This window comes from Ambystoma mexicanum, chromosome 2p (genome assembly GCF_040938575.1).
Source record: "Ambystoma mexicanum isolate Mex_15411 chromosome 2p, UKY_AmexF1_1, whole genome shotgun sequence".
NCBI lineage: Eukaryota > Metazoa > Chordata > Amphibia > Caudata > Ambystomatidae > Ambystoma > Ambystoma mexicanum.
Genome location: NC_090923.1, coordinates 945,420,363 through 945,441,271, shown reverse-complemented (window position 1 = coordinate 945,441,271; position 20,909 = coordinate 945,420,363). Strand labels below are relative to the sequence as shown.

The following is a 20,909-nucleotide window of genomic DNA, read 5'->3' as shown; positions in this document are numbered from 1 at the left end:
TTCTTTGATTGGATATTTTGAATTCTTCAAATGTTTTGAAGCCTAAATGTGGGGTCGGAAAAGGGAGACGGACACAAAGTTGCAATATTTTCAACAACAGACATCTTTATTAATCCCTTAACTGCCAAGGGTCCCCCCCCCCCAGTGCCAAGGCCATATTTGGTGATTTTGGTATGTCGCTATTCAATCCCTTGTAACATTTTTGTTACATGAGATATCTCAGCCAAATTTGGCCCCTTTTCTTCCCACGTGTAGGCAGTCATAACGCCACCTATCCTAGTCCTATTTTGCTGTAGGGGGTGAGAGAAAATAACCAAAAAGGGGAACATTTTGGGTTTTTCCAGAAAATGCCAATAAAATGATGTACAAAGCATGTGGTTTTTTCCTTGTAAGAGCTAGGAACAAATGGTTTGCTGTGCTGAATTCGCCATTTTTCCAGGCTTTCAAGAACAGGTTGAGTGGAAACCAAAAAAACATTTTCATATGGTTACCATCTGTTTTTTAAGAGGTAGACGATTTTTCCCTTTTTTCCCAATAGGACATGCATGGACGGAATGGAAGAGGAGGGTAGGAAAGCTGAATGGGAAGACAGAAAGGCATACATTTCACAGTCGGGCGCTTTTCAAAGAAACGAGCGGGGGGCAGATCTTTGTCCTCGGCTGGGGCCTCCCTTTGGAACAGCCTCCCGGCCACTCTGAAACTTGAGGAGAACCATCTCTGGGTCCGGAAGCACCTCAAGACCTTCCTCTTCGCTTCTGCCTTTGCCCCTCTTCTCCCCTGCTGATCTGTTTCTCTCTCTCTCTCTCTCTCTCTCGGCACCATGCACCTGGCCGCCCTCTGTCCTTTGGGCCCAGGTACCTGCGCACCCTGCTTCCCTCCTGCACTGCCTCTGGGCCACCCTTGGCACTGGGATCTGTATCTGTACCCATAAAGTCCCCCACTCTTCCTCTGCACTTATCAGATATACCCTATCTGACTAATCATGCACTTGCCACGTGTCTGGCTGCACTACCTTTTTGTCTGCATTTATTTTTTCATCCCACTTATTTATTCTGTGCTCTCCTCTGTCTGCACTTTACACTTCTCCCCCTCCACGCACTTTCCCCCTATTCCCTTTTCCATGCACTTGCGCGTTCTTAACGTCACTGGGCCTAGTAAGATCGTATTTTGTTCTCCCCTGTTCCCTTCCCTTTTCTTGGTCGCGCTCCGAAACACTTGTGTATGAGCGCGATATAAACAAAATATATATCATATCAAAGTAGACAAAAATCCAAGTTTAGGAAGGGGTGATTTGCGCAGGTCAGGCAACAACTATGTACGTAAAATGTCCATAGTTTGGGGAAAAATTGTAAAATGACAGATACAAAAAAAAGGTATGCGGTGGACATGGTGGGCTGGTAAGGCAATGGCTTCTGTTCATTTTGTGAAAAGCAATGCCCGCTACATTCCCCCGACTCATCCAGTTAGGAAATCACACATCACTTTTTTCATAATGTTTCACAAAACAAGCAATACCACAAGGCAAAAGCTGAGCCATGGTACACCGTTTTTTTATGCTTACGGCCTAAACAGATGTACTTCGCATTTGTAAGTAAGGAAAACAAATGTGGTGAGGAATGGCAAGTATACATTTTTTGAAAGAGCACAGGCAGACCTTTTGAAGGGTAGGGGACTCGTGCAGGTTACAAAAGCGTGTAGATCAACACGCAGAAAACAGAAATTATGATCTGACATATCTATCCACCACTAAATCGAAATCTCAGGCATTCTCCCTTGATGGAAAACAACTAGAACAAGTAAGAACAGTGAAATACCTTGGTATCTGGCTCAACCAGTGAAGAGTTGAAAAAGAGTGGGCGGACCATCTAAAATCCAAGGCCCACTCTTTAGCCCGCTAAGGATTATTCCTCCATCACAAATTTGGGAAGTACTCCATGCAGCCTGTAATATCCAACTATAGACAGAAGGTTGTTGCAATACTGACATATGGAAGCGAATCAATGATAAACCTGGAACGGACAATATGGCAACAGCTAGAAGGAATATTCTGGTGAAAAGTCTTGGCATTTCCAGCGACATATCCAATGCCCTGCATCCGATATAAAATTGCAATTCAATCCCTAGAGTCAATAGTAAATTGGAAACACCTTGATTTTTACAGAAAAACGATTATCGATGACTTCATACCTGCAATTGAAATTCTGTGTTCTAGATCCAATTCCATAAGAATGAAAGAGCGCTGCCGAGGTAAAACGACAGGCAGAGAATAGAACCATTGAAATGCTAAAACTTCGCCCTCAAGATGCAAAAAAGCGCATTCGACAAACCGATTGGATCACTACGATTCATCTTAAAGCGCAATACCAGCAGGCCTTAAATTGCGAAATTGACATACGATTTATTAATCACCTTCCACAGTCTATTTTTCCGGCTTGCCAGAAACAAGATACTTTTCTGTGGCTCCGCCTTAACCTGTTGCCGACACGTGAAGTCTTGGCCAAGTCAAAACAAATCTCTACAACTCTGCAGTATTGTCTTTTCTGCCAACAGACGGAAATTGTGGAATCACTATACCATATATCATATCATAATGGACTGCACAGTGTTGACAGAAAAGAGAAATTTGTTCAGGGATATGCTTTCACAAACCAACACTGCGCTTGATGCAAACTAAGATGGGCGCAGACTGTCCTGGGTAACACTAAAAAACTGGTTATCCCAATCATTCACTTCTGGAACAACATCATGGGTCTGACTAAAGGCTAAAGCACTATAAAGAGATAGTGAACGATTTGGACTGAAAGAAACAGGATCATGAAAATGTGAAGGAAGTGTACCTGTGTTTTGTTTTACTTCGGATATGAATGAAAAGTTTATAATAAAACTATATCATTTTAATTAAAAACATTTTTTAAAAATTTTAAATAAAAATAGTGCCTAAAGCAGCGACTAAATGTAGGTCACATTTGGGAAATGAAAGGGTTGTGTGACAAAGTGCAGCAGCAAATGTACAAAAACGTTATGAAAACCAAGCAAACAACAAATGTTCTACCTTCCCGCATTCCCGCAGGTGTCCCGACAAAAACTGTACCCAACGTGTGGGTGCACCTACCTGCGAGCAAAGGGAAAAGGCTAAACCACTGGTAACCCCCAAGTGTTTTGGTAGAGCAGATTTTGCAGGAATTTGCTCTTGTGGACCACCTACAAACTTGGGCCTGGGCTGTTGCAGCCACCAAGGAAAACGGGGAACCTCATGCATTTCCGAAAAGAAGGCACCCATGGGAATCCACAGAGGTCTGACTTGCGCAAATCGACCCAAAATTTATTACCCACAATCCCTGGCAAAATCCAAAATTTGGCGAAAAACCATTGCTCCTGGAGCTCCCTGGACCCGCTGCTGGTCTTGGGGATGGTCAACCCACATGAGGGACAGCCACCCAAGGCCAGTCACGTTACCCCAGACTATCCTGGAGCTCTGGCTGGCCTGCGTTACAGCTTCTCCCTCTGGGAAAGGTCGGGGACCCTCCTGGGGCTCCCTGGACCCGCTGCTGGGCTTGGGTATGGTCAAACCACATGGGAGACAGCAGCCCAAGGCCAGGGACATCACCCCCGACCATCCTGGAGCGCTATCAGGGCTGTGTTACAGAATTTCCCTCAGGGCAGGGAAGACGATCCTGCCGGGGCTCCCTGGAGCTACTGCTGTGCTTGGAGACGGTACACACACATGGTAAATGGATGAACAAGGCCGGGGACATCACCTCCAACCGTCCTGGAGTTCTGGCTGGCCTGTGTTAGGAACCTCCTCCTTACATAGCCCAGGGATTGGATTTCACTTTTGTGAGATCCCTGCTTTGCAGGGGTCGCACAAAGTGAAGTGCAAAAAGGACGAGCTATCTCATCCTTGGCAACACAAACGTAATGCTAAGGAGGAGATAGCTCGTCCTTGGCACTTAAGGGGTTAAAGAAAAAGGGTTGGATAAAGGCCTTTCTGTCCCTATCCTAAAGGGTTTCCCTTCCTAGGAAACTAAAACTGAAGATCATTCTGTGTCAAAATTATTGTGTCCAAACGTATGTGACCCTCACACTAAAACAATCAACAGTCTAAGGTAAGTGTCTTTGTTTTGATTTAGCAAAAGTGGGTAAAAACCAAATCTGAAAATTCAACAAACAATCCTTATTTTATTTCTTTTATTATTTTGCATTTATAGCAGCGCACAAACCCCTCAGGTATCTAGGCGCTAATTACAGTAAGTGCGAAATTACAGTATACAGAGTGCAAAACCATACATAAAGGGTTACAACGTACAGGTGGATAATTGAGGGATACTCTAGCAAAGCCACTCTCATCGAGTGAGGGGCTACTGCCAAGTGTCCAGGTAGGCCTAAAGACAAAGATAATGTGGGTGCAAAATCTGGCAAAACCACACCTCATGGTACGGGCGGCTACTTCAGGAGTATAATAAGCATACAATACAAAGTTGGTATGGGTGTACGGTCTGGCAAGGCCATACCTCAAGGTACAGGTGGGATGAGCGAACACAGGTTATCCAAAAACATTGATTTAAAAAGGAAGCAAAGGCAGTTGCAGGTTATCCGAATAATTGATTAAGAAGTAAAGGTAGGAAGTACCAGTGCATTATAGAGAACAAGTGACTTGAGACTGTGGGTCAGCAAACTAAAGTGCCATGAAGGGTTCAAATGTCTCAGCCAGAAGGGGATCGGGAAAGCAGTGATTTGCACAGTACAAACCGAAAAAGCCTCACCCTGTGAAGCGGGGGGCTACTTCGACTGCACCAAGCGATAACCTCAAGTTTCAGAGAGTTGTCCCCGGGTAGCAGGAATGTTGTAATGAACTGCGCTGGTGATCGGAATGCAAGGGCAGTTTAGTCATCAATTGTGACAACGTTCTGGTCATGGATGGGTGACCGTAGGTTTTGTTGTACGTTGAACAAGGAATACTGAAGTGGATGAGTAGCAGAAGGCGCGTGCGCCTGCCACAAGAGGCATTGGATATGATGGATTGGGTGACCGTAGGTAGTAGTGTTGGGTGTACTGGGCCACATACACACATGTAAGCGATTGCGGCCAAGATTATGAACGCAGGCCTGCACTGCTTGCTCTGGAGAGGATGTTGCAGAAGAAAGGCCCAGACAGTGGTCTTTGGTAGTTTATGTCGTCCTTCGATGTCAGAATAACCTGGCTCTTCCATCCGAATCCAGGTGGTGGTTGGTTCCCTTCCCATGGATTGGTTCAGGTAGAAAAGCAAAAGTGTCCTTTTCAACCAATGTTTCCTTAAGAGTAGCGGAAAGGTCTCTTTCACACAACACTTTCTTCAAGAAGGCAGAAACGTCTTTTTATCAAGCGACTCTTTTCCACAATAACTTTGAAAGGATGACCAAAGTGTCTTTTTCACACAATAACTTCTTATGCCAATCTCCAGGTATACTCTCCTGCCAGGTATCTTTTCAGAATGTTTTTTCCTTTTTATATGCATTTCCCGGTATACTCCCCTGCCAGGAGTCCCCCCCCCCTTCTGTGTTTTGCAGCTCTGATGTGCCTCTTTCAGCAGGACTTCCTACAATGTTCTCTTTTTGTATAACAGTTGTACCCCTTCAATGTATATACTTCATTAACAAGTTATGTCTATTAACTTATTCACTGGTATTCATTTGCTTATGGCAATGTTTGCTCCAACTTTCCCCAAATTGGCATCTCATGTATGGAGACTTGTACACATTTTGCCTTTCAACTTCTTCAGAAAATGTTCATTTGCTGGTGATAGCATTTACTCCAACTTTCCCCATAATGACTTCTCTTATATGAGGATTTGTGTAAGCTCTGACTAAGTTACTTTGTCGATATTCCAATAAACGTTCAATTGTTCATAAAGCTTTCAGTACGGCCCATGGTCCCAGACACCTATGGGCAGTCTCACTGGCGTTTGATGGGGTTTCCGAACTGCAGCACGTTGATGCAGCAAAGTTTTTAATTTTGGAAAGCTTCCCCTTCGTTGCAGACCCTCAATCAGTTCTCTCGCTGGCAGAGCATTCCTCTGCTGGTATACCTGTTGCTGCACACCAAGACGGCATCTCCAACAGTCTCGCTGTTCCTGCCGGTCCTTCAGCGGTCCCTCCAAAGCATTCGCTGTGCCTCTCCAGGTCTCACGCCTCTATGGTAAGTTATGCTTCTAAGTGGGGGCTTGGATGAGTTTGCCATTCTCAGCACATTCCGTTTCCCAGTGTCTGCTTCTGTCTCTGGTTCTGCTTGCCGCTTTGCCTGCTCTGCATCTCTCTCATTCACCTTCATTGGAGGTGTTCACAATGTTTAAATGTCCCATGCAGCTAATTTCTATTAGAACAACTAGTCCACATGTTTGAATCAGAATAGCCAATCCACTGGGACAAGTACATCGATGAGCGTGCACTCAGAGATGAGGGAGAAGAGAGAGGAACGCATACACAAGCCTGGGAAGGCCACAAGCTGCATAACACCTGGAGAAGACAGAAACCAGAAAGTCTGCATGTTTCAAAGTCGCTCGATATTGTGGAACGGGGCGCAAGAGCTACAGCAAACCCGAAGCACGAGAAACCAACAGGGCAGCAGCCCAGGAGAAGGTGGTGGCGAGACCATGAAGGCGAATCCGCGGTCGACAGCGGGTCCACAAACCATCGCCAATACCACTGGCGAGGTTCAGAGGGTGTCCGGTCACGCAGCAGAGCACCTAGACACTGCAAGGAAACAAGATTGTTTAAGAGGAGGGAGATGTCAAAGCGAAGAAGGCATCAGTGGTCCATGACCAGAGAAAGGTCCCAGAGGAAGAGTGCTTCCCCCAAGATGTTTTCATTCAAGAACGGCATGAAGTTTTCTTCAATACACAGTGACTCCTTCCTCTTCTTCGTCTTAGTACTTGAGGCTTTATGGGAGTTGGAGTCCATAGGAATTTGGGATCTTTTAAAGTTACATTGTTTTGTGTCTGTTTAAATCAAAACACCTGAGACAGGAGATGTTCAGTGAGCAGTATATGTACTGGTATTTTGCTCAGGTTGACAATGTGCCATCAGCCCTTTAGATGTTGGAATGTTTGCTTTAGAAGGGGGTTCGGGGGTATACCGTGTCTCTCCTAATGGAGTCACCACCTCATCCCGGTGGTCATCCGCTCCCACATGATCCTGCTTCATAAGACTATCCCCAGGGTCAAGATGGTAGCAGCTGTCGTTCCCTGGCGGTTTGGGGGGGAGGGGAGTACACCACCGGGGAAACAGTGATGAATCTGCAGGATTCATTACACCTAGTTGCCAGAGAACTCAGGAGTGCATCTCTGGGATTGGTTTTAGCAGTTCCCATTTTTGTTATATGGATGTCTTTCCGTTCACATGCGTGATTGGAGATGCACCTAAATTACAGTGCAGTGGAACCTGTGAAGAATCAAGGTAATTTGTATCTTCTCCCCAAGCCGGAGCCACCCTCCCACTGTGAGGCTAGGGAGGTGAGCCTGCTCTGCAATACCCTCCTTAGGGGTAGAGGCAAGTGGGACTTCACCTGGAGAGACCCCCCGCCCCCTTAGATGAAAAAGACTGTGGTTCCCCTGAGGAACTAAAGCTGTACATACTGTGGCCTAGATGGGATGTTTTAAAATACTTGAAAATGAAGTACCAAGACCATAGATGTCGTTATCTTATGGAAAAAGAACATGTACCTTTAAATCAGAATAGCCAATCCACTGGGACAAGTACATCGATGAGCGTGCACTCAGAGATGAGGGAGAAGAGAGAGGAACGCATACACAAGCCTGGGAAAGCTACAAGCTGCATAACACCTGGAGAAGACAGAAACCAGAAAGTCTGCATGTTTCAAAGTCGCTCGATATTGTGGAACAGGGCGCAAGAGCAAAAGCAAACCCGAAGCACGTGAAACCAACAGGGCAGCAACACAGGAGAAGGTGGTGGCGAGACCATGAAGGCGAATCTGCGGTCGACAGCGGGTCCACAAACGATCGGCAATACCACTGGCGAGGTTCAGAGGGTGTCCGGTCACGCAGCGGAGCACCTAGACACTGCAAGGAAACAAGATTTTGTAAGAGGAGGGAGATGTCAAAGCGAAGAAGGCATCAGTGGTCCATGACCAGAGAAAGGTCCCAGAGGAAGAGTGCTTCCCCCAAGATGTTTTCATTCAAGAACGTAATGGTGAAATCAGGAAGTATGTGATGCCCCAGGGAATAATTATACCGCAAAAGCAACTCGTCTCAGTAGAAGCTATAAAACAGAGTTAACCTGAAGGAAAATGAACTCTAAATGTTGGTATTCAAGAAAAAGAAATATTGAAAAGCTGAATATTGAGAGAGAAGACCAGTGGATAACTCGATTTTCTGCACAAGAACTTAATACCAAAGAGAAAAAGATATGAGCCAGAGTTTAGAAGAACCGAGCCAGTAGGGAAAGCCCACCAGACCAATAATACCTTCACAGGATATGCTGAGTTCAACAGCCAAGAACAGATTCTAGAGGAGAGAAAACCCAAAAGCCCATTTGAAGAACTAAAGAGACTGATCCAAGAAGTCACAAGAGTCTTTTGGAGGGTTATGTATTAAAGAGAATACTACATACTGGTACAAGAGGTATCCTCAGGAGAAGGAAGTCATTCTCCTGGCCCAAGTTAGTTTTCATAGTGGTAAGGTCAGTAAGGGTAGTTTTGGACAGCAGACTTATTTCTTTGGCTGTTGACGACTGTCTGACAAGTTCCCAAGTTAGGAACATAGGTAGGGATCACCCATAGTGATGAGGAAAGTTAGGTTTTATAGGTTTACTTTAATAAAATATTGTACACCATGCCCTCAGAAGGTGTGTGTCCTTCTTCAGACTCGCCACAGACCACTTTTAGAGTATTCTTTATATTAACAGGTGTCAATCATTTCTCTATCTTTTGACCAGTCTGCTTTATGTTCACTCTCTTGCCGAAGTGCTCCTCTTTTAGTACACTGCTCCTTAATTATATGAAATGGTATGTATTTCAGGTTGAAGCATTTTCCTTTCATGTATATGGCATCTTGGCTGATGAGCTGGAACAGTGTTAACAGAAAATCGGTTTGCTATTTTTCTCATGACAGTCACATTCAAATTCCACTTTCATGCACAAGCTTCATATTATAGTTGCTGAATGTATTTTACAATGTTTTTAGTCTTTACATCTAGCAACACCCATCTATTTTTATCATTGAATTTCAAGAGAATAGCACAATTTAAACATCTACTTAACACAGAAAAGCAATGTTTGATTCCCTGCAGATGCAGTCTAATTCACAAGCTCACATTGACTAGGCAAACAATTTGGGCTTCCGTATCGGAATTTGATGGCTATTGCTATCATACGCTCAGACAGAACCATTATTATTGGTTGTACTGACATAATGTCAAAGGAATTGCCATAACAAAGCATGGGTGCAGAATTCTTTTAAAGGGATTGCTATCAATTGCCATAAGGTAATTGCATCATTTACCACGTTTTCTGAAGCACCACGGAAAGAGAAAAAATGCCTTCATGCTGAAGTGCATCTCCACTGTTTCTACTGGAAGCGTGTAAACTACTCCCCTCACAGAGAAAGCACTGTGCTGGGTTTTGGGTTCATCTTTAGTCATGCACTATTTTGCCTGTCAAAAGATACACAGCTATTTTGAAATGCAGTACTTAGTTCGCCCAAACAACCCTGTCCTCTACCATGTACATAACAGCGGACACGAGGTGGTCCCATGAACTGGCCAAAGAAGGGAAATTAAACGGCCGCTTACCCAGTAAAATCAAAGCTTGGTGGATCTCCTTCATCACGCTCTTGTAAAGCTCCTTCTGACCTTTGTCTAAAAGCCTCCACTCGGTCTCAGAGAAATAGGCAGCAACGTCGCTGAAGGTGACTGGCCCCTAAAAAGTACAACATTGTAATACATGATCGATATCTTGAAAGAATAACAATCCAATCCTGGGAATATTTAGCAGAACATTAAAAGTTGCAAGTCTATATAATAACTCTGAGCACCTTTAAAAAATAATTTTCCACATTTCTTGAAATGGGTCTTGATTTTTGGGTTCAATATTGCACCGAGCTATTTAGCACCCCTTGTATCCTAAAGAGGATGGTTGTCTTGGCACCAACTGCTGCCAGGAATAACTTTTAAATGGACAGAAATTTGTGTTTTCATGTCATATCCGAGCTACATTTGTGTCAACAATTCATTGGATCCTCGCTCCCCTTCCTGCTTTCTTGGTGATGTCGGATACCCAGGATCTTCTTTCCACTCCTGCTAATCAAATTCTTATTTTGACCTCTACGTTCCCAAAGACTAATTATGAATATGTGAAAATATTTCTTTTTCAAAATACCCATTTTTAGAAATTAGTGTAATCGTTTAAATTATTCAATTCAAAATAGAATTTTAAATTTAAACATATTACATAAAAAGATTAACAACAGTAGCTTAAACCATGTGTTTAAACCATAAAAGCCACTTACATTAGTGTGGTTCCAGCCTCATTAGGAGTATGAGGGAGAATTAAAGCACCAACCATCTAGAATTGGGAGAAGTGGTTACCTCAGCATGCAATGGAAGGTAAGCAGGAACACGGGACAGCCTAGAATTGCACAGATACTCAAACACAAATATGCCGACTCTCTCAATCAATAAGAATGCAGCTATACGCATAGATTAATGTGGCCTAGCTGCACACATAATTACACACCACCATGAACACCCAACAATCTTTAGAACGCAGCTATACTGCACGAAAAATCGGCCTAGCTGTACACAATCTCATATGCAAGCATCACCTCCGCCAGAATGCAGCTACTCCCATGTCAAATCGGCCTTGCTGCACAAATACTACTGATCTCACACACAACCTCGACACCACCCCTAGCATTAGAATGCAGCTACCCACCATGAAAATGCGGCCTGGCTGCACACATACAAGGTGCACCCAAGCACTGCTTACTACCCTACTCTCTGGGAATTCAACCCACAGCGCTTTGAGATCATACCAATGGTAAAAAGGCGCTAAACAAAGGCCCAATAACATAACATAACAAACATTACTATCACATATTTGTAAGCATTTTAATAACACTGAGCAAAGCATCCTATGGTGGATAGACATAACGTGTGACAAATTAAAAGTTCCAACTTAATTTCTTAAGGAATTTACGTACAAACAAATTAAGAATTTCTCTTCAGGGATGCAAAAAGTCACTTCTTTGCTCGGGTTCCATTCAAAGGTAACACCCAGCCGCTTATCTGCGACACCTTTTTACAGAGATACAGCGCAGAGCTCACCAATTGTAATTCAGCCAGTATAGTGCATGGCCTACTGTTTCCTGATCTGTGGTTATAATGTCCCCTTCCCAATAGATATTATGCCCTGCTCACCATTTGCCCTTCCCAATAATAAATATGATGCCCTTCTCACTATTGAGGGATATATGCTGTATCCAATGTTGCTTGCCTGTGTGGGCGTCAAGTAATGCTGTAGGGTGTTAACATCAATGTTCCATCTCCGTGTTCCATGTTATGCTATATTGGTAACAGAAGGTAAGGGAATGGAGGTGTGAAACTAATATAGTAAAATTGAAAAAGCATTACGTTTGTTGCATCTCACATCATGCTAGACTATTTTAGTTCATAGTTCCATGACATGGTTTCTTACTTGGGAGTAGGCTATTGAAGTATAGTAATACAGGTATATCCAGTTATAAAGTTGCCTGGGAAAAGGTCGCAAGGGGATGACATTTTCCCCCAATTTGTACTTGCACGAAAAACAAGCACTTTCTCCAAATATTCTAGAACTTGAGTTAGAACAGTAAACAATACACGTCGTAGAATATTTGGGGTACGGGGCGGGAAGCAATTAGGGGTGCATGGGGGGAGGGAATAAATAATCACCTGTCAACCTTTTTCTAGGGGACATTTTCACATAGAACCGTAATACATACCCATCCATAGTGAGAAATTATACCTTAAGCTTTGTTAGTAGGTTGTGTTCACTGAACCACGTGAAAGGCGAATGCAGATATACAACAAAGAGGGTAGTGAGAGAAGGACCAGTTGCCCATCTTCCTGCATGCAGCGAGTCTGGCACTCTAGTGCCAGAAATTGTGATTAGAGTTGTGAAAATTCCAATGACAAGGTCACTGCTCCCCAAGGGCGAGTCACCCCCTTTGTGACTAGTGGTGTGAGTCTACTATGCTTACCCCTAAGGGAACGGGGTAAACAGGATCCCTTTAGTGGGCTCCCCCGCCCTCTTAGGGGACAGGAGAACCTCAGAGAGTGTACCAGTCGCCATCCCTCCCCCCCCAGACTCTAACATCTTTATTGGAAATGTGGAGCTAAGGTGTATGATAATTCTATAATCCCTTTTGTAATGACTGACCCGGCAACTGGCCCAAACCATCCCCAATTCTCATGGAAGACAGCAGAGAGTCAGACCGACTAGCCCCCTAGAGGAGTGTGCTTGAAAGAACCATTCAGAAGAGCCCCTGGCTGAAGACTGTGGAGTTCAATGAGGAGTAAGGAAGGGGGAACACCAGACTCGGCATCCCAGCCGGCGGTCTGCTAATCCTGCCCAGTCACGGAAACGAGAATAGGTATCACTGAGCGGACTGGAGGAGAAGCTGCCAACGAGTCCCCACACAGAGCGAGATAGAGGAGTCGCCATCTGCCGATGCAAATTCCAGTTCACAAGTGGTGTAAGCGGCTCCGCACAGACTCCATACCACTCGTGAGGGGCAACGCTCCTCAGAAGCAGGTATACAGTGGCTATACTGGGCGGTTAGGTGGGCAGCAAAGGAAAGAAGAGGGAGAAAAGCCCAGAGTGGGTAGAGAAGCCAAAAGCACCAGTGAGGAGGGGGAAAGACAGCCCCCCAGAGTGGGGACCAGTTGGAGCAAAAAAGACTAAAGTCTCTACAAAGGAAAAAGCATTGAGAGAAATCTAGAGTAGGAAGAAAGACAGAGACCGGATTCGAGTCCCAGGACGGTCCTCCTGCACGATACGAACGTTCTGAAAATGAGACTAAGGGAAAGAGGCCAGAAGCCAGCAGCAATTCTTTCATTGGGCAGTTCCCAAGGCATGCGTTTGTCATTTCCTTTTGAGACGTAGGGACAGGAACTAAATTAGATTAGGATTCTGCACCGATGATATTATTTTTAAGACATCCCGACGAGTACCATCTTACTTGTTCTGCTTTAGAGTAAGGTTGGAGTTGCAGGTTTAGGGAGAGCTTAAGCCTTTTTTTATATTTAATAGAAGTCCTATCACTCATGCCTCCATGTCTGTCGCCCGATTCTGACCTACCAGAGGTTATGTATTTGGCTCTGGGGCAGTCAGGCTAACGCCATGGATTGAGCCTGGGAGTGTTAAAACCACATTCAAGGCAATAGGAGAGCACATGCCCTTTTACCTCTTCTCCAAGCACCAGGCAGCCATGAATAGCAGAGTTCTAAAGACAGGAAAGCTTGAAGGAACAAGCACTGCTAAAAGGAGGGTGGGTTTTGAACCGTGGCTACTTGGGGAGTTCTTAAGGCCCGCTATGCACTTCATGGGGATGGTTTTACAATAAGGTCAGTTAGATGTGCCATCATTGGGTGAAGGATGCCTGTGTCCATTTAAATTCTGCTCCTCATCTACTACCCTTGTTCTTCTTTCTGATAACTCAATGATTCAGGTAGGTGTCTCTGATAAAGCACCTAACAAGTTGCCCAAACACTGGCTACCCACACTCTGTACAGCACAACGCTGCTCTCGAGCTAGGCCTGCGCTTTAAAAAATGAAATAAGTTGCCTCAGGGTCATTCTTGCCACCAGACTTCGACTATCACAGTATCAGTGCTCAAAATGTGCATTCGCCACTAGTCATTGGCTAGTGATAATGGACTCTGAGCAAGTAAGAAATGGTTTGATTAGCTTGAAACTTGAAAAATGTACCCCCCACGTCAACAACACGCCCTTCCCACTACCAAGCTGTTCCATTCCCATTAGGTGACCAATAAGCTTCTGCTCCTAAAAGCTCCTCTTAGTCTCATCTCTAACAAGTGAGTCCGCTTCCCCCAGTGACCCCAGAGTACCCTCTTTCCTCTCCTGAATCTCAAGTCCTGTTTCAGGCCATCTTATAAAGCACTCCCCCAACACCCCACCTCCATGTGATGCTAGCTCCTGTGGAACCACTTCTTCTGCTTCGCTCCCTGCTGTTATGGATTCCTCTTCTGCTGCTCCCTCTGCTTCTGTACCTTGCTTTTGAACAAATTTTATTTTAAGTTAGACAACAATTGAAAAAAGAAGAACGACATAACTACCAACATTTTACAGTCCAACAATGTATTAATAGTAATGAAAAAAAACACCTACCCTCCGCTGTTCCCCTCAAACTGCTACTCCGAGCCCAAAATAAAGCCACAAAACTACATTACCCCGGGGAGAGTTATGTTCCATCAGATAGATCAAGCAACGTTAACCTTGTGGTTGCTGCCCTGGATTGTTTCTAAATCAAATCAGTCTTATTGGGCACATCGAATATAACCATCTTTTCAGAGGCAGTTCCCAGAAATGGCATCCACCAACTGATGAATTTCTGATGTCTATCATGCAGGCTCGCAGTCTATTCCATGGCCATTATATGCCAAATATTCCTTGTGCACAAGAAGATTGATGGGGTTGGGGAGGAATCAGTCTTCTTCCACAGAAACACTAAAGCTAGTTTGCTGCCATCAGCGATAGGTACGCATTCATCTAATTTCCCTGTCTGCTTAGGATTCATACTTCCTAGTATATCCTTATAAATAATTCTTCCAAGAATGGGTCGGATCTTGGAGCTTAATTCTAACCAGAAATGTTGCAATTTGGGATAGGGCCACAATATATGTAATAGAATTCCCTGCTGGCGGAATCTTCTCCAGCACAAGTGGTCTGCTCCATGACAGAAATGGGAGAAGCGATCAGGCATGAAATACCAGCAATCAAGGATTTTAAATTGTGTTTCTACCAGATCTGAGGTGGGTGAAGATCTCCAAGACCCCCTGAAAATGTCTTCCCAAAGGCCCTTCTTAGAGTTCAGAATTTCGTTCTTTGTGCATTTTTAATGCTGCCAATTAGTGTTTATGTTCTGAGATTCTGAGATACAAGCAGGTCATAGATTTTGGCGATCATTCCCTCAGATGATTCCAACCCTTATAAAAAATATATTTCTTTTCATGTTGAGTTAAGGGTCTGGTGACCCTGGGTTTTGCTAGGGGTGGAGGAACCAGTGCTGCAGTTACCTTTATTGAAACCTTTCAATCTCTAAGATTTAAAAGTCCATTTGACACTTTTGAAATGTTTTGATAGCATCATGTTTAAACCTGTCCCCACTTTGGAACATCCCCCTATGTATCAAGTGTCAAAGGCCTCTTTTTGGAGATCTGGCATAAATTCAGCATTGTCCTTTATCCTTTTCTCCTCCTCCTCCTCTATTCACTAAATGTTGCTTTTGTCATTTCTTTTAATCTATAAATTCAGAGCTCGAGAACGTTTTGAAAACCATGGTTAGGACCATATGCGCGTTTCAGAAATGCTTTGTTCGAGGAATACCCATTTATTTTCCGATAGGATCTGCTTCCACTCTAGAATGCTAAATTGTGCCATTATTCATATTTTGGGGATTTCTATAGCGCTATATGCCAAAGCGCTTTGACTAAATAAACGGTACAAAAATATGCAAAATGAAATCAAAAGAAACATTTATGAAGAAAGTAAACAAGCCTTTAGGCGGGTGCACAAGAGAGAAAAGGAGGAAGATCAAATATGCAGAGGGAGTGTACTGCGTTCCAGAATATGGGGTCAAGAGTGAAAAAGAATGACCCCAAGGCAGAAGAGTAAAGAGAAATTGGGACTGCAAACAAGTAGAGCAGGATGGTGTATAGAATGAGTAGCGAAGAAAGATTGAGAGGAGCCATTCCGTGAAGACATTTAAAAACAATACAAGGAAATTGAAACAATAACCGGGAATCAAAAAGATAGCCATTGATAGATCGAAGAGGAGCTAGCTGATAAGTATGAATACCAAGTAGAAGAGATGAAGCGTACAAAAGTTGAGCGACAGGAAGAAAGGAAACCAACATTTTTGTGTGTGGAGCTTGTAGCACAGTATGGTCTCAGACTTCTACAGCATGAGACAACAGTTCCAAATGGTAGTTCTCAGGACCGTTGATGGCCAAGTCTTGTTTCCTCTGAAAGTCTCTTGCCTTCAGCGCCTGATGTGTTTAAACAATAAAACAAAAGTTCCTTTAACAAATGAAAGGATGTTTCCAAAGTTCAATGTGGGTGATGACGTCACCCCTGGGTCCCCCTCTTCTGGGCAGACCCCTCTTTACTTTCAAGGTTCTCTTCCATACAGTTCAAAGGTTTTCAAGATTCACTTCCCTTGCTTTCATGCCAATTCACAAATCAAAGTCTTTTGAATGTATGGGGCTTTTGCTCAACCCTCACGTAGGACCACTTTGCATTCCTTTGGCGGCCTTCCTATGGCCTCCTGGTTTCTGTAGTTTCTCAATATGGGGCTCGACCAGAGTCTCTCAAGTTAGCACCCACGTGGTGCTGCTTTCCCTCTGCAGCTGGTCGCCCTCCCACCTCACACTTCTAACAGTTCCTTTAAAGTTCTTTAGCCTTGGTTGCCACTTTGCAATTCTCACTCAACACAGCCCGGTGCTTATCAATTCTCCCCTCGACTCACTGACTGATGAACTGCATGGCTTTCGGCTTCTTTGGACTCAAGGCCGGTACCACGGGCGCGGGAGTTTCCTCTGCTGCGCCTCATCATCATAGGTTTGCCTATGACAAGCAATTATCTTTCAGGCTACCCTCAGCCGCCTCCTCATCCTCGCTCATATCAGACTGTCGGCTATTCAGGCATGGTGTGCTGCAAACAACCGCTGCCTCAATGGCAGTAAGACGGAGATCGTTTGCACGGGCACCCCTGCTCCCGCTTCCCCACTTTCACTTTGGCCGGCCTCCCTTGGCCCTGCTCCCGCACCCACCTGCAAGGCTAAAAACCTTGGGGTTTTCTTCGACTCCACTCTTTCTCCTTGCACATTTCAGACATCTCTCAAAAGTCTAACTATCAGCTACACCTCCTCAGAGGTACTCTACCTTTTCTCACTTACCCCCAGTGGCTCACTGTCTCTAGAGCCCTGGTTCACTCTAGTCTGGACTACTGCAACAGCCTCTTCCTCAACCTCCCTGCTTCTGCTATGCGCCCTCTGCAACTCATCCAAAACAGAACCACAAGACTTAACCTTGGCCTTAAGTCCAGGGACCACATCTCTCAGGGGCTGAAACCCCTCCACTGGCACCCTGTGGCTGCAAGGATCAAGTTCAAGACCCTCTGCATTGTCCACAAGGCTTTCTGGGGCCTACATATCTGCAACAATGCCTACCTAAATACTGTCCCTCCCCAGACCTCTGCTTTTCTACCTACAACCTTCTGCGAGTGAGCCGGTTCTCCAAGCAGCGTTTTGGAGGGAGATCTTTATCTTTAGCAGGGGCCACCCTCAGGAATAGCCTCCCTGGCCTCCTCCGCCTTGAGCCTGATCGCCTTAGGTTCTGGAAACTCCTCAAGACATTCCTCTTCTCCTCTTCCTCCTCTCTCCCTCTACCCTGCTAAGCTATCTCTCTGCTCCTTCCCTCTTCTCCCTCCTTTTCCGTACAGCTTGCCAACTGGTGAACCTCCGAGTCTCACAGGTCCCTGGCACCCACGCCAGTCCTCTCGCACTCGCCTCCGGGCTCTGCACTCACCTCATCAATACTGCACTTGTTCAATGACCCAAGAGAGTGGCATCCCTCTGCACTTACCCTAGTCTCCACCGACTGGGCGCACTTGGACCCCCTCCTACACCTCCGCTTCCCCTGTAACTATCTGTGCACTTGCGCAAACCAAATGCGCCATGCCTGAAGATCGGTCTGTTCCCCCTTGTCTTCACCCCCTGCATGGTGACACCTTAATTGCACTTGGAAAAACTGCAGAATCGTCGTCAGACCAATTTGCTGTTATCTCTTAATTGTACTACATGCACTTACTCTGCCTGTACAGACTATTATCGTATCAGAACGACTGTTTTTCCCCCTTGCTCCCTCCTTCCTTTAGCGCTTTGAAACACTTGCCTTGTGTATAGGCACTTTACAGATTAACATTATCATACCCAGTGTACTGTTGACATCTGCAGCAGGACACTGATGCTATTGTCTGCGGTCTTAGATTCTCCTCCACAAAGGTTCAGCGGACATGGGACGAAAAGGGCAAGGCCACTTTTCTCCTCGCCACACTCTCGTTTCCCGCTGCCTTTCTTCTTTGCTTGAACTGCCGCCTTGGATTAGCCGTCTCATTGTGCAGTATTTCGTGCTTGCCTGCTCCACCTTTTATCCAGACTGTGAGGGAAAGGGGGGGGGGGGTGTGTGAGTGTGAATGTTAATTGCCCGACCCTCGGGTTGGTACATGTTAGGTACCTAGGTTTAACATTAGACCGTTTTCAATCACAGTAACAAAAAGGATTTGTATTGGAAAAAGAGGGTGTTAGAAGTTTTGAGTGTCCTACGCGGTAGGATGAAAAAAGTCAGATTGTCCAACAGGATATGATGGAGAAGGTTTGTGAAATGTACGAGAATAACTGGGATGTAGAACAGAGCAGGGGTGATTGTGTGAACGGTAGCAAGTTGTCAAAACAGCCTGGGTTTTCAGGAAAATAATACTCAAAGTGATGGAATTGGTGAGGTTGGTGGAGCAAAAATAAACAAGGGGAATAGTATTTTACCTGAGCAGGTTGGGGGTGCTCATGGAAACGTGCAGATGAGTGTTCATGAATGTTCGGGTCGAACATAAGAAAGCAGGGATTCTTGGGGTGGGGGTGAATAGTTTTTGGATATAAAGGGATGTTGGTTTGGTGTGGAGGGTTTGTTGGATCCGGGCAGGAGGAAATAAATGGAAGGAAGCGGGGCAGATGTACGATAGCCTATAAAAGGTTTGAGGGAGTTCACCCTCCTCTCCTTCTCCCTGGCTTGTGCTATACTGCTTCTCGACTGGGGTATTTCCCCGGGCATACCCCAGTTGAGGGTGGATAGCTCAGCGGCAACGTGCTCGCCTTGGAAGCAAGACAACACGAAGCAACACAGGTTCGATCCCCGGGTCCGCACTTCGAAACCTCTGGGTATTTAAGCGCGTTATAAATACGCAACTAAGACAAACAACTACGCAACTAGAAAACAAAACAATTCCTGTAATAGCGCCTCGATGCCTGCGGGCTCTGTGTGAGTGCTTTAAAAATGCAAAAAATAAATAACCCCGGGTTCCCCTATCCAGGTGATCCTCTCCCACTGGTCCACCCGTAGGAAATGGATCCAACAGCGATGGCCATGTCCTGGCCAGCTGAATAGGAATTCCGGGGTCTTCCTTGGAAAACACCCTCAGGTTTCCCACAGTACCAAAGCTCTGCTTACACCGTGCAGTGTCCACGTCCCTTTGCTTCCACGCGCTTGCGTCCACGCAATTAGACGGTATTGTACAGTTCGATTACCCCCTTTAATCATACAAGCCACTTTTAAAAACTCTTTACAGCTTTAAAAACTATTTCTTGCCAACGGAACAGTCAATTCAAAAGTCAGAGTGCTCTTGTAGATGTATCAAAATATACAATATGCCAAAAGCTTAGTTTTACTCTGTCTAAAATCGGGAACTATCCCACCAGGTAACCAACATGTCCCACGAAGGTTCCCTCAGGTTATGAAGAAAGTCTACAGTATTCTTGTGATTAGCTCTTGCCTCCTACCTCCTGGAGATCTTTTTGATGAAAGGCAGTTTAGAATTCTCTCAAGGTTCCAAGCTGCCTGTCTCATTACCTGGAATCTTCAGGCACACCACCATCTTGCCTTTGGCTAACAATCACTTCCTGAAACAGAAGTAGTCAAGGAAAATACTACTATATAACAGATAACCTTAATTCCCCCCACTACGCCCACCAGTTCCAACCTCTCTCGTCTTCTTCCTGGGAATCCTGACAAGAATACAGGAAGATTAGGAGTAGAAGAGGAAAGGAATAATGGTAAAGAATTACAACCCTGCCTCCACGACCAGTTCGGCAGAGGGTGATGGAGCTGATAGAAAAAAATGAAGGGAAGAAGAATGTGCATTAGGAACCGCACAGTATAAAGTATTAAGCTATGTTTTAGAAATGCATAAGAAGTGACGATTAGAACAAAGGAAGAAGTCAAGAACGGAGTAGAAGTCCTGGACTCCGACTATGTAATATTTATGAATATTTGGGCAGCCCAAGTCGCCTACAGCTCTTGGAAAAAGTAGCATATTTTGTTTGCTTATTCAAGTCTTCTTGCATCCCCACAAACACATTGTACTATGATTTCTTGCCATTTCCTAAATTCTCTTACAATTTTCTATAAGATAGTTTGAAAAAGGTAGAACATCCTCGGAAGAACATTTATATTGAGACTGTGATAAACACACCCAGCCTATTGTCTACGATCCTTTTAAAGCGCATTAAATAGTTCTGGAAAGTTTGTATCGTATGAGATTTGTGTAACCAGATTCACTCCTAGATATTGAATGGATTTCTCTGCCCATTGACCTTACCAAAGAGACAGAGTTCTACCATCAGTTTTGGCAATGTTGTCATAGGTTCGGAGAGAATATTATGTTATCAGTGAACAGATGGTTTTATGTTGCGAGTTGCCCATCATTAATCCTTTAATAATTATGTTTCTACTTAGCCTTTCTGCGAAAGGCTCCATCATCAAGACGAAGAGCAGAGGAGAGAGGGCGCATTCTTGTCTTGTACCTCTACTCTGCTGTATAGAGTGAACGTTTACCAATGACCGATACCCTTGCCCAATGTGATTTAT

The 20,909-nt window shown here is 44.7% G+C and overlaps 1 protein-coding gene across 1 annotated transcript in view; it reads right to left on the bottom strand.

Annotated features, from left to right (window-relative positions):
• LOC138566947 (zinc finger protein 91-like) overlaps positions 1–20,909 on the bottom strand; it is a 1,189,804-nt gene that overhangs the window by 1,105,302 nt on the left and 63,593 nt on the right. The window contains exon 2 of the mRNA XM_069644717.1: positions 9,783–9,909. Coding sequence (XP_069500818.1) covers positions 9,783–9,909 — 127 coding nt within the window. The remainder of the gene's footprint in view (positions 1–9,782; positions 9,910–20,909) is intronic.